Source organism: Somniosus microcephalus, chromosome 23, assembly GCF_052327205.1.
Source record: "Somniosus microcephalus isolate GS21.2 chromosome 23, FLI_Smic_1.0, whole genome shotgun sequence".
Taxonomy (NCBI): domain Eukaryota; kingdom Metazoa; phylum Chordata; class Chondrichthyes; order Squaliformes; family Somniosidae; genus Somniosus; species Somniosus microcephalus.
In genome coordinates, this window is record NC_141009.1 from 30974738 (window position 1) to 30996561 (window position 21824).

Consider the following 21824-nt stretch of genomic DNA (forward strand, 5'->3'; position numbering starts at 1 on the left):
CACTTGTCTTTAACTTCCGAGCCATAGCATTGATTGGAAACATATAATGGGGGCTGCAATGGGTGGAAACGTTGGGCTTCTCCATTGCATTCAAAGGGCTCAGAGACGCCGTGAGAGAGTGCCAGTCATGGCCAGGCGGAGAAGGGGCAACAGGCGTCGGCAAAGGAGGCCTTACCCACCCAGGGTATACCGCCAGCAGTTCTCATATCTGAACATGTCTGACGAGCAGTGTGTTCGGAGGCTGCGATTCAGAAGGGCGGTGGTCACTGAGATCTGCCACCTGCTTCGCGGAGATCTGCAGCCACAGCTGAGGAGCAGGACGTCTCTGTCGGTGGCAGTGAAGGTGACGGTGTCTCTCAACTTCTATGCCACCGGCTCCTTCCAATCCGCTACTGGGGACATTTCCAACATCTCCCAGTTTGCGGTACATTGCTGCATCCGCCAGGTGACCAATGCCCTTTTCAGAAGGAGACGTCAGTTCATCTCCTTCTCCATGACCGTTGACAAGCAGCAACAGCGTGCAATGGGCTTTGCAGCATTAACGGGCTTCCCCATGGTGCAGGGCGCCATTGACTGCACGCATGTGGCTTTGCGGGCACCTCTAGAGAATGCCGAGGATTACTGCAACCGGAAGGGCTACCATTCGCTCAACGTGCAGTTGGTGTGTGACCACAGGCAGCTCATCCTAGCTGTCAATGCCCGCTTTCCAGGCAGCAGCCATGGTGCCTTCATCCTGCGCCAGACTTCTGTGGCAGACATGTTCCAGGCCCAGCCTCACCCATGAGAATGGCTTCTCGGGGACAAAGGCTATCCTTTGTGCACCTGGCTGATGACCCCGCTCCGTGCGCCCTGCACCCCTGCTGAAGAGGGATACAATGACAGCCATCAAGCAACCAGGAACATCATTGAGCAAACAATCGGCGTCCTGAAGCAACGGTTCCGCTGTCTGGATCGTTCCGGAGGAGCCCTACAGTACTCGCCTGAGCGAGTCTCCCATTTCGTGGTCGTGTGCTGCATGCTGCACAACCTGGCTATCCGCAGGACTCAGCCACTGCCACCAGACATTGGAGGACCACCAGAGGAGAAGGAGGAGGAGGAGGACCAGCACAGGAGGGAGGCAGAAAGTGCAAGGGCCGCCCGTCGGCGGCTTATTGCACGTCGATTCTAGGCCCCCTCTCAGGGAATGGCTTGTGGCACAAGATGAATGTCGCCGCTCCACAAGCCCTCAGCCGAGCAGGGCAACCAGGACTTCCAAAAGAAAGCATGGACAGTGCGATTTCAGAAAATTTATTACTTTGATACCTCTGTGCCCTTCCCACATAACAAACTAATGGAGAGAAGCCCCCCCCCAAAAAAACAAATAGACCAGTCTCGGCCTTTCCAAAAAAAACAAATAGACCAGTCTCGGCCTTTCCAAAAAAACAAATAGACCAGTCTCGGCCTTTCCAAAAAAACAAATAGACCAGTCTCGGCCTTTACAAGTAAAACAAAGACACCAGTATCGGCCTTTACAAGTGAAACAAAACATTTGGCCACACCTTCTACTTTTTCCCCCGTGAGGGTGATGCGTTTCGCATCCGTGACTGGCCCCTGCCCGCCCTGCAGCAGCTCCTCAATGGGACCCCAGTGGCTGCAGCAAGGCTGGGGGAAGGCTGCTGAGGGTCAGATGGCGAGACGGCAGATGCCCTTGGGGGTCGGCCTGGACCAGCTCTGGGCCTGGAGGGGCCGGCTGCTGACTGCTCCAACTCTGCTTGGGTGGCAGCAGTCTGTCCAGCGGCTGGTGGCAGCTGCAATGGAGGAGTGACAATTTCGGCTGCAGGAATGCTGCCAACCTGACAGATCACAGGTACTCCCTGGTCGCCTGATACATTGGCACTCGCACGGGCCAGCACTGCAGCATGCGCAGCAATCTGCTGAAGCACAGACTGCTAGGCTGCTGCGGCGCGGCGAGTGCCCTGGCGATGCCTGGCCGATCCAGCGAGGGTGGCAGCAGTTAGTGCCCGTGTGGCCCTGGTCTGTGTCCGCATGACACCAGCCAGTGAATGCACGGCACGACTGAGCACTTGGCTAGAAGCCGCCTGTGCTGCCGCGAAGTCCTGCAGACTCCTGGCCTGTGCTGCACTGAATTGTTGCAGACTCTTGGCCTGTGCTGCACTGAATTGTTGCAGACTCCTGGCCTGTGCTGCCCCGAATTCCTGCACACTCCTTGACAGTGACTCTATGGAGTCAGGCATCCTTGCCACTGCAGCCATGAGCTCAGTGTGCCTGCGCTCAGCCTGGGCGGCCATTTCCGCTAGGAGCCGCACGTCCTCTGCGCTCACCGTAGCAGGACTGGAGGCTGCACTCACCCTCTGGGGAGAAGGCCGCCGAGCTTCCCCACCCCTCCCGCGTTGCTGCAGCCCGCTGGGCCCCAGAGCTTCACTCTCCTCCGACCCTTCCCCCCTGCTCCCCTCCAGGGAAGACGTGTCCCCATCATCGCCATGGGCTGCCTCGGCTAAGGGTGGCACTGATGGTCCGGCTTCCTCTTCCTCCTCCTCGCCCTCCGATTCACTCACAGTGCCAGCTTGAGGGCCCGCCTCCTCACCTGGCGATTCAGCATCTGAAAGCAGGGAGGCACAAGAGTTGCTTTAGAGTGAGGACAGGGCGGCAGCGAGGGAGGCATGAGTGCTGCTATGCACTGCATTGGTCCGACAGTGGCAAAGGATGCTGTTCTGAGGCGCAAGTGGAAAGAGAGAGGTCAAAAAGGTGATGCCCTTACCATTGGGGCCCACAACAGGGTCGGCATCTCCACTGGCGACGGGGCCAATCAGCCGGCCTGACATAATGCGCTCCACACGCTGCTCCAGGTCGGAGAGCTGTTTGAGGTCAGGATGGCCTCCCCCGGTCTCACGCTGCTGCCTTCGGTTGTGCGCCACCTTGCCCTGCAAGAGAAAGGACGGCCTCTAAGTACAGTGTGAAGCCCTGATCTTGTCTGCACTGCCTCCCATGGTGGACTAGCCCTGACAGTGTGAAGCCCTGATCTTGTCTGCACTGCCTCCCATGGTGGAATAGCCCTGACAGTGTGTAAAGTCCTGAATGTGCAAGTGATTTTCATGACAGTCCCATTGCTGCTGGATGAGGGCTGGGCATTAGGGCTTTTAGGTCCCTTTGCCCATAAACTGAGGTGCACATGCAGGGATGAGGAGGACACTGGAAAGGGTACTCACCCTGACAACCCGAGTGAGGTCGTTGAACTTTTTTCGGCATTGTACAGGAGTCCTGGCAACCACGCTGTTGGAGGTCACCCTGTTTGACACCTCCCTCCAGGCTTTCCGATAGGCGCTGGGCAGCGGCCTCCTGCCACCTTCAGGGAACAGAACATGGCGCCTGCGCTCCACTGCGCCAACCAGCACCCTCAGGTCACCCTCGCTGAAGCGCTGCGCTCTCTCCCTGGCCTTCTCCATTGTCCTGGGCGTTGTACAGATCAAGCAGCAGTGGTCAGGCCTTGCTTCAGGGCTGCAGTGTGCAGGGCGTGGCAGCCAAACAAATCCACCCTCCCCCTTTAAGAGCTCACCGGCGCCAGAGTGTCTGCCTTCAATCAGCAACTCGCCGCACCTGCGCTGCGCCCGCCCTCGGGGGTATCGCCCCGGGCCGCCGGCTTAGCGCCTAATGATAGTCGCGCATCGCCTGTTTTAGCGCAGCAGCAACCTCTTGGGGCGATGCCACTGAATAGCGGCGAAGGTGGCGCTAAGTTGCGCCGGGCGCAAACTTTAGCGGCCGCCCGGCTGTAGCGCCCCAAACATGGCTATACTGAATTTCTAGGCCCAGAGGAATTAAGGGATATGGGGATCGGGCAGGAAAGTGGAGTTGAGGTGGAAGATCAGCCATGATCTTATTGAATGGCAGAGCAGGCTCGAGGGACTGTATGGCCTGCTCCTAATTTTTATGTTCTTAAGTTCAGGACATGCGCAGTACAAATGGAATATTTGAAAGCTGTGCTGTAATCACTTGGGATAATCCAATTTATCGTCCAATTATTAAGGCATGGCTTAGTTAGCTTTCATTTAGAATACCAAATATCTTCTTTTAATCATGAACTCTCACACAACTTGATCCACTTCAGCAATAGTATTATATAATTGAGCGTTAAATTGGCCCAAAATCGTCCCTTTGTGTAGACAACACAAAGCAAAAATCTGTTGGTTGTTGGTAATTCTGTCATTTAGACAGATCTCAAAGACTAATGTTTTAAATGTGTGCAATTAGTTCTTTAATGGCTGTAGAAGCACCTGTTGTTGATATGTCATAATAGCAGCAGTAATTGTTGAGTTAATAATGCTCATACAGCAAAAAGAACGTGCATTCATATACTGCCTTTAATATAAAAACATTCCAGGATGCTTCACAGATAGGTACCTGAGACAATGCCAAGGGAATGGGGATGGAATCGGTGGCAAAGGAGCAGTTTGTGAGCTTTGCGATTGCTTTGGTCTTCCCAATGTTGAGCTGGAGGAAGTTATGACACATCCAAGACTGGATGCCAGACAAGCAGTCTGACAGCACAGAGGCAGTCAAGCAAAATGGTGGAGAGTTGGAGCTGGGTGTCAATGCATATGTGTGGAAGATGACCCTGTGTCTGTTGATGTCACCGAGGGGCAGAATGTGGATGAGAAGGGCAAAAATAGCTCCTTGGGGAACTCAAGAGGTGATGGTGTGGGGGAAGAAAGAGAAGCCATCACTGAAGATGCTCTGATTACATTCGGAGAGGTAGGAATGGAACCATATAGTGGAATCCCACAGACTTGGATGATGGAGAACAGGTGTTGGGGTCATTGTGCTGAAAGCTGCGGGGAGATTCAGGAAGACAAGGTTGGATAAAGCACTGCAGAGGATGTCATTCTTCACTTTGGTTAGGGCTGTTGGTAGTGTGAAAACAGAAGATTGACTAGAGGAATTCAAACAGTTATGGGAGGGAAAGGACACAAAACTGGGAGGCATTGACGTGTTCAAGGACCTTGGAGAGGAAAGGAAAGTTGGAGATGGAATGGCAGTTAGCAAGGATGGAGGGGTCCAGGGAGGTGGGTGATAACAGTAGTTTTGAAAGAGGAAAGGACAATGACTGAGGATTCCATCTTGTGAAGTAACCTAGTGTGAGATACCTTATCAAAGACTTTCTGAAAGTCCAGGTAGACGATGTCGACCGGATTTCCCCCATCCACTACCCTAGTAACTTCCTCAAAATACTCTATCAAATTTGTTAGGCATGACCAATTTTTTTCAGAAGCTGTGTTGTAAATTTCTAATGGCCCCTTCCTTAGTCCAGTGATCTTAAAGAGCATCTCTCATGATCCCTTCTGGCATCTTCCCAATAATGGATGTCAGGCTGATAGGCCTGTAGTTCCCTGGCTCTGATTTGTCCCCTTTTTTAAAAATGGGAATGAACTGAGCTAGCTTCCAGTCTAAAGGACTGTTGAACTATTAAAGATACAGACAAGGTGCTCACAGAGCACGTGTCCCATCTCTTTAATCACCTTGGATTGATATTATCCAGGCCTGGAGCCCTATCAATTTTGAGCTTTCCTAATCTATCCAAAATGACATTACTATCTATTTTAATATTGATAATGTTATTTAATACTGAGCACCCCTCATCTGGAACATAAGCAAAATAATCATTTAACAGCTCTGCCATAACCCAAGAATCAGTTTGAATCTGCCCTTCAGTATCCTTTAATGTCCATATACAATCCTTAATGTATTATCCTTTTGTTATTCCATGCCACAGTTGATCAAATATCGCATCAGGATAAGATACACTGGTTAATTATAACAATATCAATTTATTGATTTAGCCAGTTATCCCCTTCAAGTTGCAAATTTAATTAGTGTGATCACTTAAATAATGGAATGGAAAGCAACAACAATAACTTGCATTTATATAGTACTTTACGTAATAAAATGTCTCAAAAGTGCTTCACGGGAACATCAAAAAAAAATTGGCTCCGAGCCACATGCGATATTAGGACAGGTGACCAAAAGCTTGGTCAAAAGATGTAGATTTTAAGGAGTTTCTTAAAGGAGGGGAAAGAGGCAGAGAGGTTTAGGGAGGGAATTCCAGAGCTTAGGGCCTAGGCAGCTGAAGGCACATCCGCCAATGGTAGAGCAATGACAATTGGGGATCTGCAAGAGGCTAGAATTGGTGGAGTGTAGAGATCTCGGAGGGTTGTAGAGCTGGAGGAGGTTACAGAGATATGGGAGGGGCGCGGCCATGGAGGGATTTGAAAACAAGGATGAGAATTGTTAAATTGTGGCATTGCAGGACCAGGAGCCAATTTAGGTCAGCGAGCACAGGGTTGATGGGTGAACGGGACTTGGTGCGAATTAGGACACGGGCAGCAGAGTTTTGGATGAGCTCAAGTTTACGGAGGGTGAAGATGGGAGGCCGGCCAAGAGAGCATTGGAATAGTCAAGTCTAGAGGTAACAAAGGCATGGATGAGGGTTTCAGCAGCTGTGTCCAGTTCTCTCTGATATATATTTTATAGTTTATTATACTTATTCAATTGTGATATTTAATCAATCCCTCAGTAATAAGTTAATTTGTAGTAGGGTGGTGCAGCGTTTGGGTGCTCCAACATCCTATACTCATAGGATCTAGGTTAACACCCACAGTTCCACACACAAAACTTTCCTGCTGTGAGAAAACCACCAATTGGAGGCCAGCTATAAGCAGGGAAAAAGGGAAACTCTGTATTGAGGCACACCTGTCATACAGCTCCTAGCAGCCAGCTGAAAGCATTATTGGCAGAGGCCATGGGAATGTTGTCTTCCTGTTGCCTTGGATGTAAGATGCTGCGAAGCCCAGGCCTAAAGAGAGGGGGAGAAAATAGAAACATTCATTTTATTACACATAATGTAGTGTTCTTAAATACATAATACTCCCATTAAATAGTGCCTTATCATGTCGAAATGCCTCAGATGCTTCACACAGTGAACTACTTTCGAAGTGCAATGATTTATGTAGGCAAACATATCCCGAATATCTCATATTTCCCAAATGTTGTTGATTTAAAAGTATTATAATACTTATTTGTAATGGTAGGTTTGGAATATTACATTGTATATATAAGATATATTTTAGCACTGTTGTTTTCATAAGGATTGTTTTGACACCTAATCAAAACGAGGGTCGTCATGGACTGATTGATTTATTGAATAATAATTGCAAGTTTCCCAGTTTTAATTTCAGTGATCAATTCTAAATATAAAGAATCTTGTGAATTAAAAAAAAATGTTTTTAAATAAATGAGATATTGGAAAAGGATATAAATGTTTGCCTTCTAATTTTCTTTTGACAAAAAATTTAAATGAGGAATATTCGTACCCCAGTGATAAAATGCAAAGTGAGTGTTAAATTTAGAAATCCATTATTTCAGCCTTAATATTCAAAAAGGCAAAGCAATTTACAATCAGTATATTTTATTTTAATCCATGCGTTGTGAAGTACACTGTGTCCTATTGTTAGCCAAATCAAAGCTTGTTATTCATGTAAATAGAAATGTAACAAGTGTTTTCACATCCTGGAAAAGAATAGGAACTTTCGATACTGTCTAATCATAGTTATTAAGGAAAATTTGTATTTTAAATTCAAATTGCTTCTTCATAATTTCAGTTGGCCCATGGTAATTATACTAGATGAAGTTCAGAGTCAATTCTAACCACAGATCTTTCAGGGCTACTATTACTATGCGAGATTGTTTTTATAATGAATCTGTAATTCACACTGAGCTGGTGCCATAATGAAGAACAGTGAAATGTCAAGGTCTAACCCAGCAATACAACCGACAAACATTTTTTTTGTAATATGTGTAGTGACTGGTTTACAAAATGAAGATTGAATGCAAATTTGTACTTGCTCCCATTTCAAAAATAAGCTTTTGAGGCTTAAGGGCATAAAATCACCAAACCATCCAAGCAGAAATTGAATTGAATTTTTGAACAGTTTCACAATTAGTTTTACATGTAAAGACACTTATACTTTTGGTATTTTGTATTGAATTTTATAAGAGCATAACAAAGAAGGTAACCCTAGAAACACTGAAGGTCCATTTCAGCTAAATATTAGCAGGTTTTTTTTTTTACAATACAGGTTGAGCGTCCAAAATCCAGAGTTCCGGAATCCGGACACCCTGTCAAACTGCAACCTGGGCCCAGGCATTTCCGGACTCGGAACATGTTTCTGAAGTCCGGAAACGCCCGGGCCCAGGTTGCGATATTTCTGGACTTCGGACATCAGAAACACGTTCCAAAGTCCGGAAAAACACGAAAACCGGTTCGGCCTCGGTCCCGAGGTTGCCGGATTCAGAACGCTCAACCTGTACTAGTAAAATTCTGTAAACTTCCAATGCTAAAAATGTTGAACTGAAATTGGAGAAATGTAAGCATCATGCCTTATAACACATTCTTAATGCAGTGTATTTGAAAACAAGAAATGTTGCTTTTGGTTCAGGAATGTGCTGAGATGGCATGATGGGGCAGTGGTTGGCGTACTTGATGTGTGCATGGAATGGATGGGCACAGATTCTTATTTACAGCTCATGTTAATCTCATCTGAGCTGCAGGAGACATTCTGAATGGAGGCGAGGCATCCCCACAGAAGGACGGAAAATCCAAGCATGAGTTATCTCATTACCATTCTCACACCCCTACTAGCAGGCCACAGACAACCCTAGCCAACAGGGGATCCTATACAACTCTACAATTCACACACAAAAAATGTTTTTTATTTCCTTTATTGATAAGTTAAAAATCAGAATGTAGAGCAAAGGCGGCATGGTGTTGGTGCAACATTAAAGGAACACTTGCACATTCTGATGTAAATCATTTAGATTAGAAGAATCTGCCATTGAAAATACAGGAGATAAAGCAGTTTATGTATACAGGAAACTTTGTGATATCCGGCACCGACGGGACTGGCGTGTTGCCAATCTATCAAAACTGCCGGACATACAAAGTTAATGTTGAAGCATACGGAGGTTTTCATCTCCGTATCTGATAACAAACACTGTTGCTTAGCAACAGCTTCTAAAGAGTCAGCTGCAGCTGCAAGCGTCTCTAGCTGAAGCTGTTGCTATAGCTACAGACCTTGCAGTGCCTGACGGGGGGAAAAAAAAGAACGAGAACTAAAAAAAACTTATAGAAAACAGCTCCTGATTTTTGCCGTTAGATCGAGTATTCCGGACATACAACCTCCGGATATACCAGTTTCCTGTACATGTACAGTTAATCTAGCAAGATTCTTAATGCAGTATTTTTTTTAAACCATGTATTATTATGTGTGTTTACATATGAATGTACCCTGCAGTCTTTATATTTCTGGAATTTGCTTTGATATCTGTAACCATTTTTGCAGGGTGACCAGAGAGCACAGGGAAAATCTAACCAAACTTGCTAAACAGTTTACAAACAAGTCAAAAGAATCACTGCGAAAAATTCGTACTAATGCCATTGCTCATGTAAAGAAATCAAAGGACTCTGTCTCTGAAGATACGATCAGACTACTAGAAAAACAGGTCAGTCTAGTGTCTTTCAACAGAATATGGTTATAATTTTCCCAACCCCATTTTTTTTTTTCCTTTTAATGTTTTCACTAGACCATAAGGGTTTCTTAAATGTTTCTTAAAAGCAGTGTAATAATGTTCTGACTGAAGACCTTTGGTGTTCCCAATTGCACTACAAGACTAAATACCTGACTTTATTGTACCGCTGTGCTTTCTGTAGGTTGACAAAAGTAGAATAATAGACACTGTCAGCTGTGGCTCAGTGGGTAGCACGCTCGCCTCTGAGTCAGAAGGTTGCGGGTTCAAGTCCCATTCCAGGGACTTGAGCACAAAAATTTAGGCTGACGCTCTAGTGCAATGCTGAGGGAGTGCTGCACTGTTGGAGGTGCCGTCTTTCAGATGAGACGTTAAACTGAGGTCCCGACTGCGCTTTCAGGTGGACATAAAAAATCCCACGGCACTATTTCGAAGAGGAGCAGGGGAGTGCGCAAATTGGCTGTGTTTCCCACATTACAAAAGTGACGACACTACAAAAGTACTTCATTGGCTGTAAAGTGCTTTGAGACGTCCGGTGGTCGCTATATAAAAGCAAGTCTTTTTTTCTTTAGATAGGCTGCATTACATAACTAATTATAAACTTTCCCTTTCCTAATTTCTCTCTTTCCTCATTATTTCTTGTTTGTTTACTTACAAAGAGTAGATTGCAAAGACAAGATCACAGGCTAGCTCTGGATGAGGAAGACCATTCAACCTATCCATCCAGAAAAAATACTGTAGTTCTCCACCCTCCACAACACCATCCCATTGGATTAGAGGATGATCTTGGAGGTATAAAAATACCGTGCAAGTGTAGGGAAGTGATATTGGCCCAGATTTTGCTCTGAGCGGCGAAGGAACGGCTTCCGCCATTCACCTCGCGTACAGTTGCCCAGACTTTTCGCGGACTTGTCAGCAGAGACTTCCAGTCATCTGATCCAGTGGGAACACCACCACCTGCAAGTTCCCCTCCCAAGTTATACACCATCCTGACTTGGAAATATATCACCGTTCCTTCATCATCGCTGGGTCAAAATCCTGGAACTCCCTCCCTAACAGCACGGTGGGAGTACCTTCACCACACGGACTGCAGCGGTTCAAGAAGGCGGCTCACCACCACCTTCTCGAGGGCAATTCGGGATGGGCAATAAATGCTGGCCTCGCCAGCGAGGCCCACATCCCAGGAATGAATGGAAAAAAAAATTACACTGATATCTGTGCAGATTCCATTGGCGAAGACTGCAACAGCTGTCAGTTTTACCCTGTAATAACGGCGCGCATCGACACCCTCGCCATTGTCAGTACAGCAAAATCCGCGCCATTGTACATTCTGACCAACAAACATGCAAAATATAATTTGCTTCTTAATGCAACGCCCCCCCACGAAGGTGATACCTGTATCTGCATAAATTATGGAAAAATAAAACAGTGGGGAAGTGACGCAGACACTGAAATAAAGATCAAAGAAAGTCTGACTAGAGTGAACCTCTATTTTTGGCTTTGCTGTACTTGTCTAAATGAATGTTATATGGAACAGTATTGTATACACATGGTACAGTGTCTAATTTCCAGAATGTCAGTGTGCTGTGATATGACCTGTAATATTCCCACTACTATAAACAAAGGAGGTTTGCTGCAGTTGGTCTAAAGATGAATTTACTTGGCAGTGAAACTTAAGGTTTTCTACATGGTGGCCCAATTAATGTGTGTTGAAAATGAAGAACTGCAATTTAAATTAAAAAATCTTAGATCTTTTGTGGTTTTGCTGATGGTGAGCCAGACATTACATTGTGGTGGAGGGAGGGGGCGGTTGTGAGGAGAGGGGGAGTGGATGTGACGGGCTTTCCGACTTTGCAGTAATGCTACAGATTGTGTAAACTCGGTCAATAGCAGCTCAAATCAATCTGCAGCTGCAACTGTCCACCACAACACCTAGTGGTATCAGACCTGAACTGCAGATCTCAGACTGCAGTGTCGATGCAGTCTTCTGCAGTTCAGGTCCCCAAAGGCTAAGGGGCTAGGGATGAAAACCTTTTTACTGATTTGTGAAATCGTTACTTCATTGGTTGCCCCTCCTGGGATAAAGTTAAAAATAATTTTAACCTCCCAAATGTACCTGTTTGGTAGTGACATTGTAACACCTACGCACCAGATGACTGTTTAACATTTAGGGGGAGTTGCAACCAGCAAGTCTTGACACAAACAGCAACTGACCAGTCCTGCATTCAAATCAAAAAAAAATTGTGGGAGTTGAAGCCATAGATGCATGTTGGGAGAAAATCTGTTCTGTTTCTGGCAACAGAATGATAGCCTTTGGTTTGTCAAGAGAGACACAGGGCTCCAATGAAATATTGTTAGATGCTTCAACAAAATCCTGCTGCACAGATGCAAATCTTCAGTTTCATCCCATTAAGTAAATTACAAATCATTAATGCCAACCCTAATTATTGAAATCAAAATAAGTATTAATATGAAGGAAACTAATTTCAATACCAAAAACCACAAGAAATTTGCCGATAAATACAAAACTCTATACTTCTGTAGTACTTTGGATAAGCCTTTTCTCCCTGAGCCAAGAGATTATGGCTGATATCTGTTGTTACCCATGAAATCAGTGAATAAATCCCACGGCTTGCATATTGGCTTCCATTTGTACAGACATCTCAGCCTATTGGGAAGATGGTTGACATTCCCGCCCGATGCTTGCCAGAAAGTTCAGTTGCTGTTTGTGGAAGCTCTCCTAAAGAAGCAGCAAGTCAAATTGCGCCATCCATCTCCAATTTAAACCCAAAAGGTGGGAACGCACTCTTCAAAGAACTGAGTATGTGAAAGTAATCATAACCTCTTCAGCAAATCCAGGCTGTGATTGAAGATTACATCACTAGATATTGACCATAGTCATTGAAAACACCTAAATATGTTGTTGTCTGCAGAGCTCATTATTTTTGTTTGATGAAGCTGGAAATTATTGTACATATTCATATTTTGAGGTGTCGAGCTCCAATTTGCAGAGTGCTTGTGGAAGAACTGTTTCTGCTGGTAGAGCTGTGCATACTCTGGAGGCATTGAGTGTTTAAATATCAAAGGAATTTGTTTGGTCAGGTTCCCTGTGTTTTGTTGAGCTTGAGAAGGGGTTACGGGGTGGTCTTGCCTATAGATTGGACATCATGCTGCATTAGTCCTTAGTTGAGGATTCTTCTTTCCTATCTTCCTGACTTCCCGCGCCACAAATCATTCACAGTTAGGTCAGGTAATCCACTCCCAGGCATCTGCCAGTGTGCCAATGTGAATTTGGCCACGAGGAGATGCACAACAGACCAGCAATGATCCTTCCTCTGATTTTTTTTCTTGCTTCCTGTGGGGAAGCACCTGGCCCTGCTGGCTGCAGAAATCTTTATAGAGAAGGCCAATTAATGTTAGTATAGATATCATATATATCAAAGATGAAATGCATTCTAAATAAAGCAAGATGTAATTATACTGGCATTGCTACATTAATTTTCTGGTAAATGATATTCCAGCTTAAAACCCATTGCGGATCACTATGCAGTCTCTTGCATGACTTCCTGTAATTACTTCCTTCTGACTGCGTTGTTTGGTTTTGTTCTTCATTTTACAGTTCTTTAAACTTTAATTACAATCGTCTCTATACTGTTTGGTCGCGTTTGTAATGTTGTTCTGAAATTGACAAATAAGCCTTTTAGAAAAGGCTTGTTTGTGTATTGTGGAAGGGTGTCACTTTGCTCTCTGTTACTTTATTTTATTTAAAGTTTGGGGAATATTTTTTAATTGTTTGCAGTGCAGGATTCTAATAAGTCCCACCTAGGGAATCCTCCTTTTAAACCAATCTTTTAAACCTGGGCTCTGAAATTATCCTGAAAGTTAAGTATTCGTACACTGATATTACAGAGTAAATTCAGGGCCTAGTGTTAGTATTCTGGAATGGTTTAACTGATCTAACCATGTTGATTCTGATTGTTATTGTGAAGTTAGAGGGGATAACTATATAATGCATGCAGATTGAGAATAATCCCCTCAATTATATTTAAATGCCCCAGTGCAGATAAACTGGCAAAATAGCAACTGTACATCTTAATTTTAAAACTGCTTTTCAGTTATTTTTGTAGAATGGTTACAGCACGGAAGGCTGACTCTCAGCTAGTCCCACTCCCCTGCCCTTTCCCCGTAGTCCTGCAATTTATTTTCCTTCAGATACTTATCCAACTCCCTTTTGAAAGATAAAATTGAGTCTGCCTCCACCACCCTTTCAGGCAGTGCATTCCAGATCTTAACCACTCGCTGTGTAAAAAGTTTTTTCTTATGTCACCTTTGGTTCTTTTGCCAATTACTTTAAATCTGTGTCCTCTGGTTCTCGACCATTCTGCCAATGGGAACAGTTTCTCTCTACCCTGTCCAGACCCCTCATGATTTTGAACACCTCTATCAAATCTCCTCTCAATCTTCTCTGCTCCAAGGAGAACAACCCCAGCTTCTCCAGTCCATCAACGTAACTGAAGTCCCTCATTCCTGGAATCATTCTCGTAAATCTTTTCTGCACCCTCTCCAAGGCCTTCACACCCTTCCTAAAGTGTGGTGCCTAGAATTGGACACACTAGTCCAGTTGGGGCCAAACCAGTGTTTTATACAGGTTCATCATAATTTCCACACTTTTGTACTCTATACCTCTATTTATGAAGCCCAGCATCCCATAAGCCTTTTTTAACTGCTTTCTCAACCAGCCCTGCCACCGTCAACAATTTATGCACACATACCCCCAGATCTCTCTGTTTGTGCACCCCCTTTAGGATTGTACCATTTAGTTTATATGTCCTCTCCTCATTCTTTCTTCCAAAATGCATTACTTCACACTTTTCTGCGTTAAATTTCATCTGCCACGTGTCTTTCTATTTCACCAGCCTGTCTATGTCTTCCTGAAGTCTATCAGTCTCCTCCTCACTGTTCATTATACTTCCAAGTTTTGTGTCATCTGCAAATTTTGAAATTGTGCCCGGTACACCCAAGTCCAAATCATCATTATATATCAAGAAAAACAGTGGTCGTAGTACCGACCCCGGGGAACACCACCATATGCCTTCCCCCAGGCCGAATAACAACCGTTCACCACTACACTCTCTTTCCTGTCACTTAGCCAATTTCGTATCCAGGCTGCCACTGTCCCTTTTATTCTATGGGCTTCAATTTTGCTGGCAAGCCTATTATGTGGCGCTTTGTCGAACGCCTTTTGGAAATCCATGTGCACCACGTCAACCGCATTGTCCTCATCAACCCTCTCTGTTACCTCATCAAAAAACTTGATCAAGTTGGTTAAACACGATTTGCCTTTAACAAATGCGTGCTGGCTTCCCTTAATTAATTCACCCCTTATCCAAGTGACTCTTGATTTTGTCCCCGATTACTGTTTCTAAAAGCTTCCCCACTACCAAGGTTAAACTGACTGGCCTGTAGTTGCTGGGTTTATCTTGACACCCTTTTTTGAAAAATGGTGTACCATTTGCAATTCTCCAGTCCTCTGGCACCACCCCTGTATCTATGGAGGATTGGAATATTATGGCCAGTACCTCCGCGAATTCCGCCCTCAATTCCCTCGGCATCCTAGGAAGCATCCCATCCGCTCCTGGTGATTTATCTACTTTAAGTACAGCCATCCTTTCTAATACCTCTTCTTTCCTTTCTAATTCCTCTTCTTTATCAATTTTTATCCTATCAAGTGTCTCTACTACCTCCTACTTCACTATGTCTATGGCAGCATCCTCTTCCTTGGTGAAGACCGATGCATAGTACTCATAGTACCTCAGCCATACCCTCTGCCTTTATGCATAGGTCTCCTTTTTGGTCCCTAATTGGCCCCACCCCTCCTCATACTACACTTTTACTATTTATATGACCGTTTATGTTGGCTGCCATTCTATTCTCATATCCTCTCTTTGCCCCTCTTATTTTCTTTTTCACTTCTCCTCTGATGTTTCTATATTTAGCCTGATTCTTGGATGTATTTGCAACCTGACATCGGTCATACGCACTCTTTTTCTGCTTCATCATATTCTCTATCTGTTTCGTCATCCAAGGAGTTCTAATTTTAGTTGCCCTACCTTTCTCTCTCGTGGGAATGTACTTCGACTGTACCCAAACACTTTCCTCTTGAAAGACAGCCCATTGTTCCACTACAGTTTTGCCTGCTAATCTTTGATTCCAGTTTACCCGGGCCAGATCCGTTCTCATCCCACTGAAATTGACTTTCCCCCAGTTAAACAATTTTACTCTAGATTGCTCCCTGTCCTTTTCCATAGCTAATCTAAACCTTATGATATTATGATCACTGTTCCTGTACCATAACATGTACAGCAAAGGAATATAAGATTAATAGATCCAATCCAATAAAAGTTGGTTGTGAATAAGTAGAAATCATGGAATGGATTGACAAGCAGCAAATCATGGAATGGATCTTTTTCTAGGTGAAACGTGTCATCCCAGTGCTTCTGAATTACTTGATTTCTATCAAGTCATTGCTTAATACGTGCATTTCCATATTCTCTGCATAGAATCATACAGCACCAAAGGAGACCATTTGGCCAATCGTGTCTCTGCCGGCTCTTTGAGCTATCCAATTAATCCCACTCCCCTGCTCTTTCTCCATAACTCTGCAAATTTCTCCTGCATGTTTCTATTGACACTAACTTTTATTTTACCAAACCCAACAATACAGTGCCCCCGAAAGGCCAGCTCATTCCATTTATCAATTGTCCACAGTAAGTTATCTTTTATAAATTGACTATTCATGAGTGAATAAGGGGAGGGGCAGGAGCAAAGCAAATCATTTGGACAAAGCTGCTAACAACTGGCCTCTGTGATGTTTGCAACATCTTTTAGAAATCACTGCTCTTTAACAGCGCTGGATAAGTGTTAATTGTTAGAAGAAGTTGCATTTGAATGAAATTACACTGATCAAAAAAGAACAAGGTCTTTTACCAATGTGGTGCTGTATTTAGGTCTGAGCATTTTCTGAATAATGTAAAACTCTACTGTGGTTGGTACAAGCGCTCTCATTATCTTTGTATAGTTAATTATATTTTTTTTAGATAATTGATGTTGTATGAACCTAGAGTATATTTTGCTCTGTGTAAAGGTAATTAAATTAGGGAACTTTAAAATTATGGCTTAGTAAAAAAAAATCTTTATTTCAAACACACAGCAAAATATACACACTGGTGTCCAGAAAGCCAATGCAATTTAACAAGAACTTGATTCAGATTACCATTTATTTGCTAGTTAATCTTATTTTAACTTCAAATATAATGTTCCAAAAAAAACTGCATTCAGTGCTATAGCAAAAGTTCTCAGTGCACACACTGGTTCTGTGAGAGTTTAAGCAGTGGTGGTAGTTGGTAAATTCCTTTGTTATTCTTTGCAGATTCAACAGATGGCAGAGGATGTTGTTGCTGACATGGACAAACATCTGATGGCAAAAACCAAAGAGCTCTTAGGATAAGCAAGATGGGAAGTATATGAAATGGGCTGGAGATAAATAATTCCATTTATTCCCCCACGTCCTTTCCCAAAAATGGTTGTTCATGCTGGATACAGTTCCATAGGTACTGGCAGCCATCCATCTGTTCATTCCAGAGACCATTCTTTGTGTGTTAATCAAGAAAGATTTGCATTTAGATAGCACCTTTCACCCATCCCAAAGTGCTTTACAACCAATAGAGTACTTTTGAGGCGTAATCACTGTAGTAATGTAGGAAACGCGGCATCCAATTTTTCGCACAGCAAGCTGCCACAACAGCAACGCAATGTGACCAGATAATCTATTTTAGGTGTTGGTTGAGGAATAAATGCTGGACCCCGGGAGCACGCCCCTTTTCTTCTTTGAATAGTGCCGTGGGATCATTTACGTCCACCTAAGAGAACAGACAGGGCCTCGGTTTAACGTCTCATCCAAAAGACGACACCCCCAACAGTGCAGCACTCCTTCCGTACTACACAGTAGTGCCAGCCTGGATTATGTGCTCGAGTCTCTAGAGTGGGCCTTGAACCCACAACCTCCTGCCTCAGAGGAGGATAGCCCCTGAGCTAAGGCTGACACCTGTTAACATAGCCACTGAATATTAACAAGGTACAGTATTTGAATATGGTACCAGTCACCCTTCCAACAGGCGCAGAAACCCTGCCCATATTTTCTCCCTGTGTAGCCAGTGTGGCTGAGATCAGTTAAATGAGCACAGATCATGGATCAAACTTGGGATGTTCCTGATCTGTTTGCCTGCATGACAACAGCGACTGTACTTCAGAAGTAATCTAATAGTGGTGCTTTGGTGTGTCCTGAGGAGATGAAAAGATCTATATAAATGTAAGCTCTTTCCTTTCTTCTGTTGTATGGCCCTGTATCACACAGCGTTGAGCATTGGTCACTGAAGGTACGTTGTACATTGAAAAGACTGAATGCATTTCCGTTCTACACCGTTGCTATTTCGAACTGTAGAAAATGAAATTAACACATTCTGATTGGTGTGTCTCAGTAACTTAATTTTGTGAAGTAGAATAACTTAGTTTAACTGGCACAGGTAAAAGACTACATTTTGTCACTTGAATTATGTGAATAATTGAGAAATCCTTTTATAATGCTGTTGTCAGAAAATGAGACTGTGTAAATTTTGACTTTAAAATGAAAAGATGCTGTTTCTTCACTATTTTCTTTCTGTAAAATATATGAAACCACATGTCAATTTAAGAAAATTATTGGAAGTCATTTGCACAAAATGTTAGTTCTGAACAGGTGGCTATTTAAGAAAATGAACACAAACAGCATTAATCTGACACAATATTTTGCATCAAAATTAAAACACAGTAAATTTACTATTAGAAGAAATATTCTGGGGCTGTGTGCATTTCTCCAGTTTTAATTTAAAATTAACATAAATGTAGAGTTTTTTTTGCAAATGTTACAACTTTTCAAAAATTCAAAGAACATATTAGCCCTTGAAGCTTTTAAGTTCAAGTTGGTACAACTGTACCCAATGTTCATGCACTGGACTCCTAGAAAATGCTGAGTTTCAGGAGGATAAAGGGGTAGATTTCTGCAATGGTCGTAGATGGTGGAGGAGTGTTGCGGTGTGGGCTTTGTAACGGTCGAGTGATGCATGTCCAATTCCAGTTAATCTTCTGGGTTCAAATCTAGCTACATATTCAAAGTAAACTCCTGGTGTAACTCACAAGGGCAGCTCATCGATTTAGGGGTGGGATATTTGGTGCTGCAGTTATGGTTGGTCAATTTTTGCAGGCGTATCTTGAGAAGAGGATTTCTTGACCTGTTTGCAAGCTGATAATGCTGGTGCAGAATAAGGTAGCGAATTATGGTAGTTTAGGTAGTGCAGAGGACAATGATGTTGATTCTGTTTGTATCCACTGCATAATGCACAGGAGCAGTTCAGGCACTTAGATGAATGTTATCTCTGAGAACCTAGTGTTGTACTACCAGGTGCAAAGCTATTTTGAGGCAGTACCCTCAGGCTTATCGTCAATGTCCTCTAGTGCTGGCTCAGATGGACCACCTCCTCCATACTAGACCTCTTTGGGTAGCAAAATTATGAAGCATGCATCAGATGACTTTGATCTTGGAGACGCTTGTGGGATGCCTCAAGACATCCACTAATCTGTCCAGACATCTAAAGCACTGTTTCATGATGCCAGTGATCTGTCCTATAATCAACCTGATGGATGCTTGCACATCATTGTATCTGTATTCACTTTCTGACTCATAGCCTGGGCTTATGATGGCCTTTTTCTCCAGGAGCCATCCTTTAAGTCTACATTCTCCTTCAAGTGATGTAGGTGCAGAGGATGACCTTAAAAATAAGAGAATCGTGACTGCTTGGGAGGCTGCCATTACCTGTATGATCCGGTGCTTCTGATAACTGACCACCTGTAGTGAAAGGCCTTACAGTTCATGAACACTGTAACAATGTATCTCGGGCCCTGGGTAGCTGCATGAGCACCAATTTGACCCTAGATTTGGGGAAATCTGATGTGGAAGGATTACAGTGCTCAGTCATTAAATGTCATCTTGCTCAGTTGGTATCCATTTTGCCGTTAAATTAGAAACTTGAAAGTTCAAACGCGTATTTGAGCACATAATCTAGACTGCACTGTCGAGATGACATCAGAGACATTAAAACCTAGGTCCTGTCTTTTCGGATAGACATAAGATCCCATGGGCAATATTCACCTGGCTAATATTTGTCCCTCAACAAGACCACCCAAAACCCCCATATTAATTGGTAATTCATCTCATTTGCTGATTGTGAGACTTTGCAGCATGCAAATTTGCTGCCCACTTGCCTACATGATAATGGTGACTGCATTTCAAAAATGTAATTCTTATGAAGTGATGTGAGACATCCTGAGGACATGACAAAGGTTTATAATAAATGTAAGTCCTTTCTTTTAGGAACATAGGAACAGGAGTAGGCCACTTAGCCCCTTGAGCCTGTTCTGCCATTCAATGAGATCATGGCAGACCTGCGACCTAACTCCATATACCCGCCTTTGGCCCATATCCCTTAATACCTTTGGTTAACAAAAATCTATCAATCTCCGATTTAAAATTAACAATTGATACAGCATCAATTGCTGTTTGCGGAAGAGAGTTCCAAACTTCTACCACCCTTTGTGTGTAGAAGTGTTTCCTAATTTCACACCTTAAAGGTCTGGCTCTAATTTTTAGACTATGCCCCCTAGTCCTAGACTCCCCAACCAGCAGAAATAGTTCCCCTCTATCTACCCTATCTGTTCCCCTTATTGCTTTTCTCTGTTGAAAGTAATGAAGGTGTTTGGCCTGATAAATAAAGATCAATAACCTGCTTGATCCATCTGTATACCACTGATTGAATGATTTTGCAGATGTCCTTTCTGGCAGATGGGAAGGATCTGGAGGTGGAGATGTTGAGGGTGGTGGTGGGGACCTCGATTGGCTCTCTCATCCGCAGGTCAGCTCCCAGCAGGTGAAGGTCCCAGGTAACTGCACTTAGGTCTTTAATCACAGCTCAGTGCACAATGGCAGGTGCAGACAGAGCCCTCTGGTGTAGATAAACCTCCCTGGCATTTTCTTCTTCTTCATCCTTTTGGCCTCCCAAAAAGCATTGAATGCGATGTTAATTTTCACAATTTTGCTTGGAGCAATGACGATTCAAACAGTTAACTTGTAAGAAACTACTTCCTGAAAGGCAAGAACAAGACTGGCCTTGAAGGCCCATTTTATTTAGGCAGGATAACGGCACTGTGGAATTTATGGATTAACAATTGGGATTTGCACAAGTAAATTTACATCAAATTGTATATGATAATGAAGCTCTCAGCGGAGAATCTACATAATAGGATAGCATGCCATAACCAGGACCCCACATATCCCTTCACTGATAAACTATCCGACTGGAAAATGCACCCCAAAATGTCTAGACTACCTTCCACACTGAACTTATTTGATACTTTATTAGCGTCAAAGGCTTTGCTTTGATTTCCTATAAATGAATCCAAAAGTATTTGCAATCACCTTCAGGCGAAATATTGAGGTTGATCTAAATTGAGAACCTATACATGTATTTTTTTTTTAGAAAGTTAATAGCCGTGCATGGAATTAAAGTTAAATGTTTGCATACTACAACTCTGAATTATAGCACTTTCAGGTGAAAGAGATGCAACAAAAAGCAAAATAATGGGTTACAATCATAGACTGGTTACAGCGCAGCAGGAGGCCATTCGGCCCATCGAGCCCGTGCCGGCTCTCTGCAAGAGCACTTCAGCCAGTCCCACACCCCTGCCCTTTCCCTGTAGCCCTGTAAATGTTTTCCTTCAGATACTTATCTAATTCCCTTTTGAAAGCCATGAATGAATCTGACTCCGCCACCCTTTCAGGCTGTTCATCCCAGATCCTAACCACCTCGCTGCGTAAAAAAAAAAGTTTTCCCTCGTGTCGCCTTTGGTTCGTCCGCCAATCACCCTCAATCTGTGTCCGCTGATTCTCGACCCTTCTGCCAATGGGAACAGTTTCTCCCTATCTACTCTGTCTAGACCCCTAATCAGTTAGTTTTCTTAGTTTTGTTTAATTTTTGTCAATGTACTCAATATTTTCAGTTTTTTTTTAAATCTGGATGGATGAGGCGAGGTCTGCCATCTATTACCAGTTTGAAAGAAAAACGGAAATCTGCTGATTATACCTGCACCAAACACCATTTATG

General features: G+C 43.8%; 1 protein-coding gene across 4 annotated transcripts in view; it reads left to right on the forward strand.

Annotated features, from left to right (window-relative positions):
- The window catches only part of mrrf (mitochondrial ribosome recycling factor), a 67695-nt gene extending 47238 nt beyond the window's left edge, over nt 1–20457 (forward strand). For 2 of the 4 annotated variants that reach the window (XM_085965719.1, XM_085965718.1), the window contains exons 6-8: nt 9390–9549; nt 10233–10365; nt 17003–20457. In XM_085965719.1, the coding sequence (XP_085821845.1) occupies nt 9390–9549; nt 10233–10365; nt 17003–17034 (325 nt within the window). In that variant the 3' untranslated portion in view covers nt 17035–20457. Of the gene's footprint in view, nt 1–9389; nt 9550–10232; nt 10366–17002 lie in introns of those variants that run through there. The other 2 variants (XM_085965722.1, XM_085965720.1) reach the window with 2 other exon arrangements.
- Nucleotides 20458–21824: the final 1367 nt, after the last annotated feature.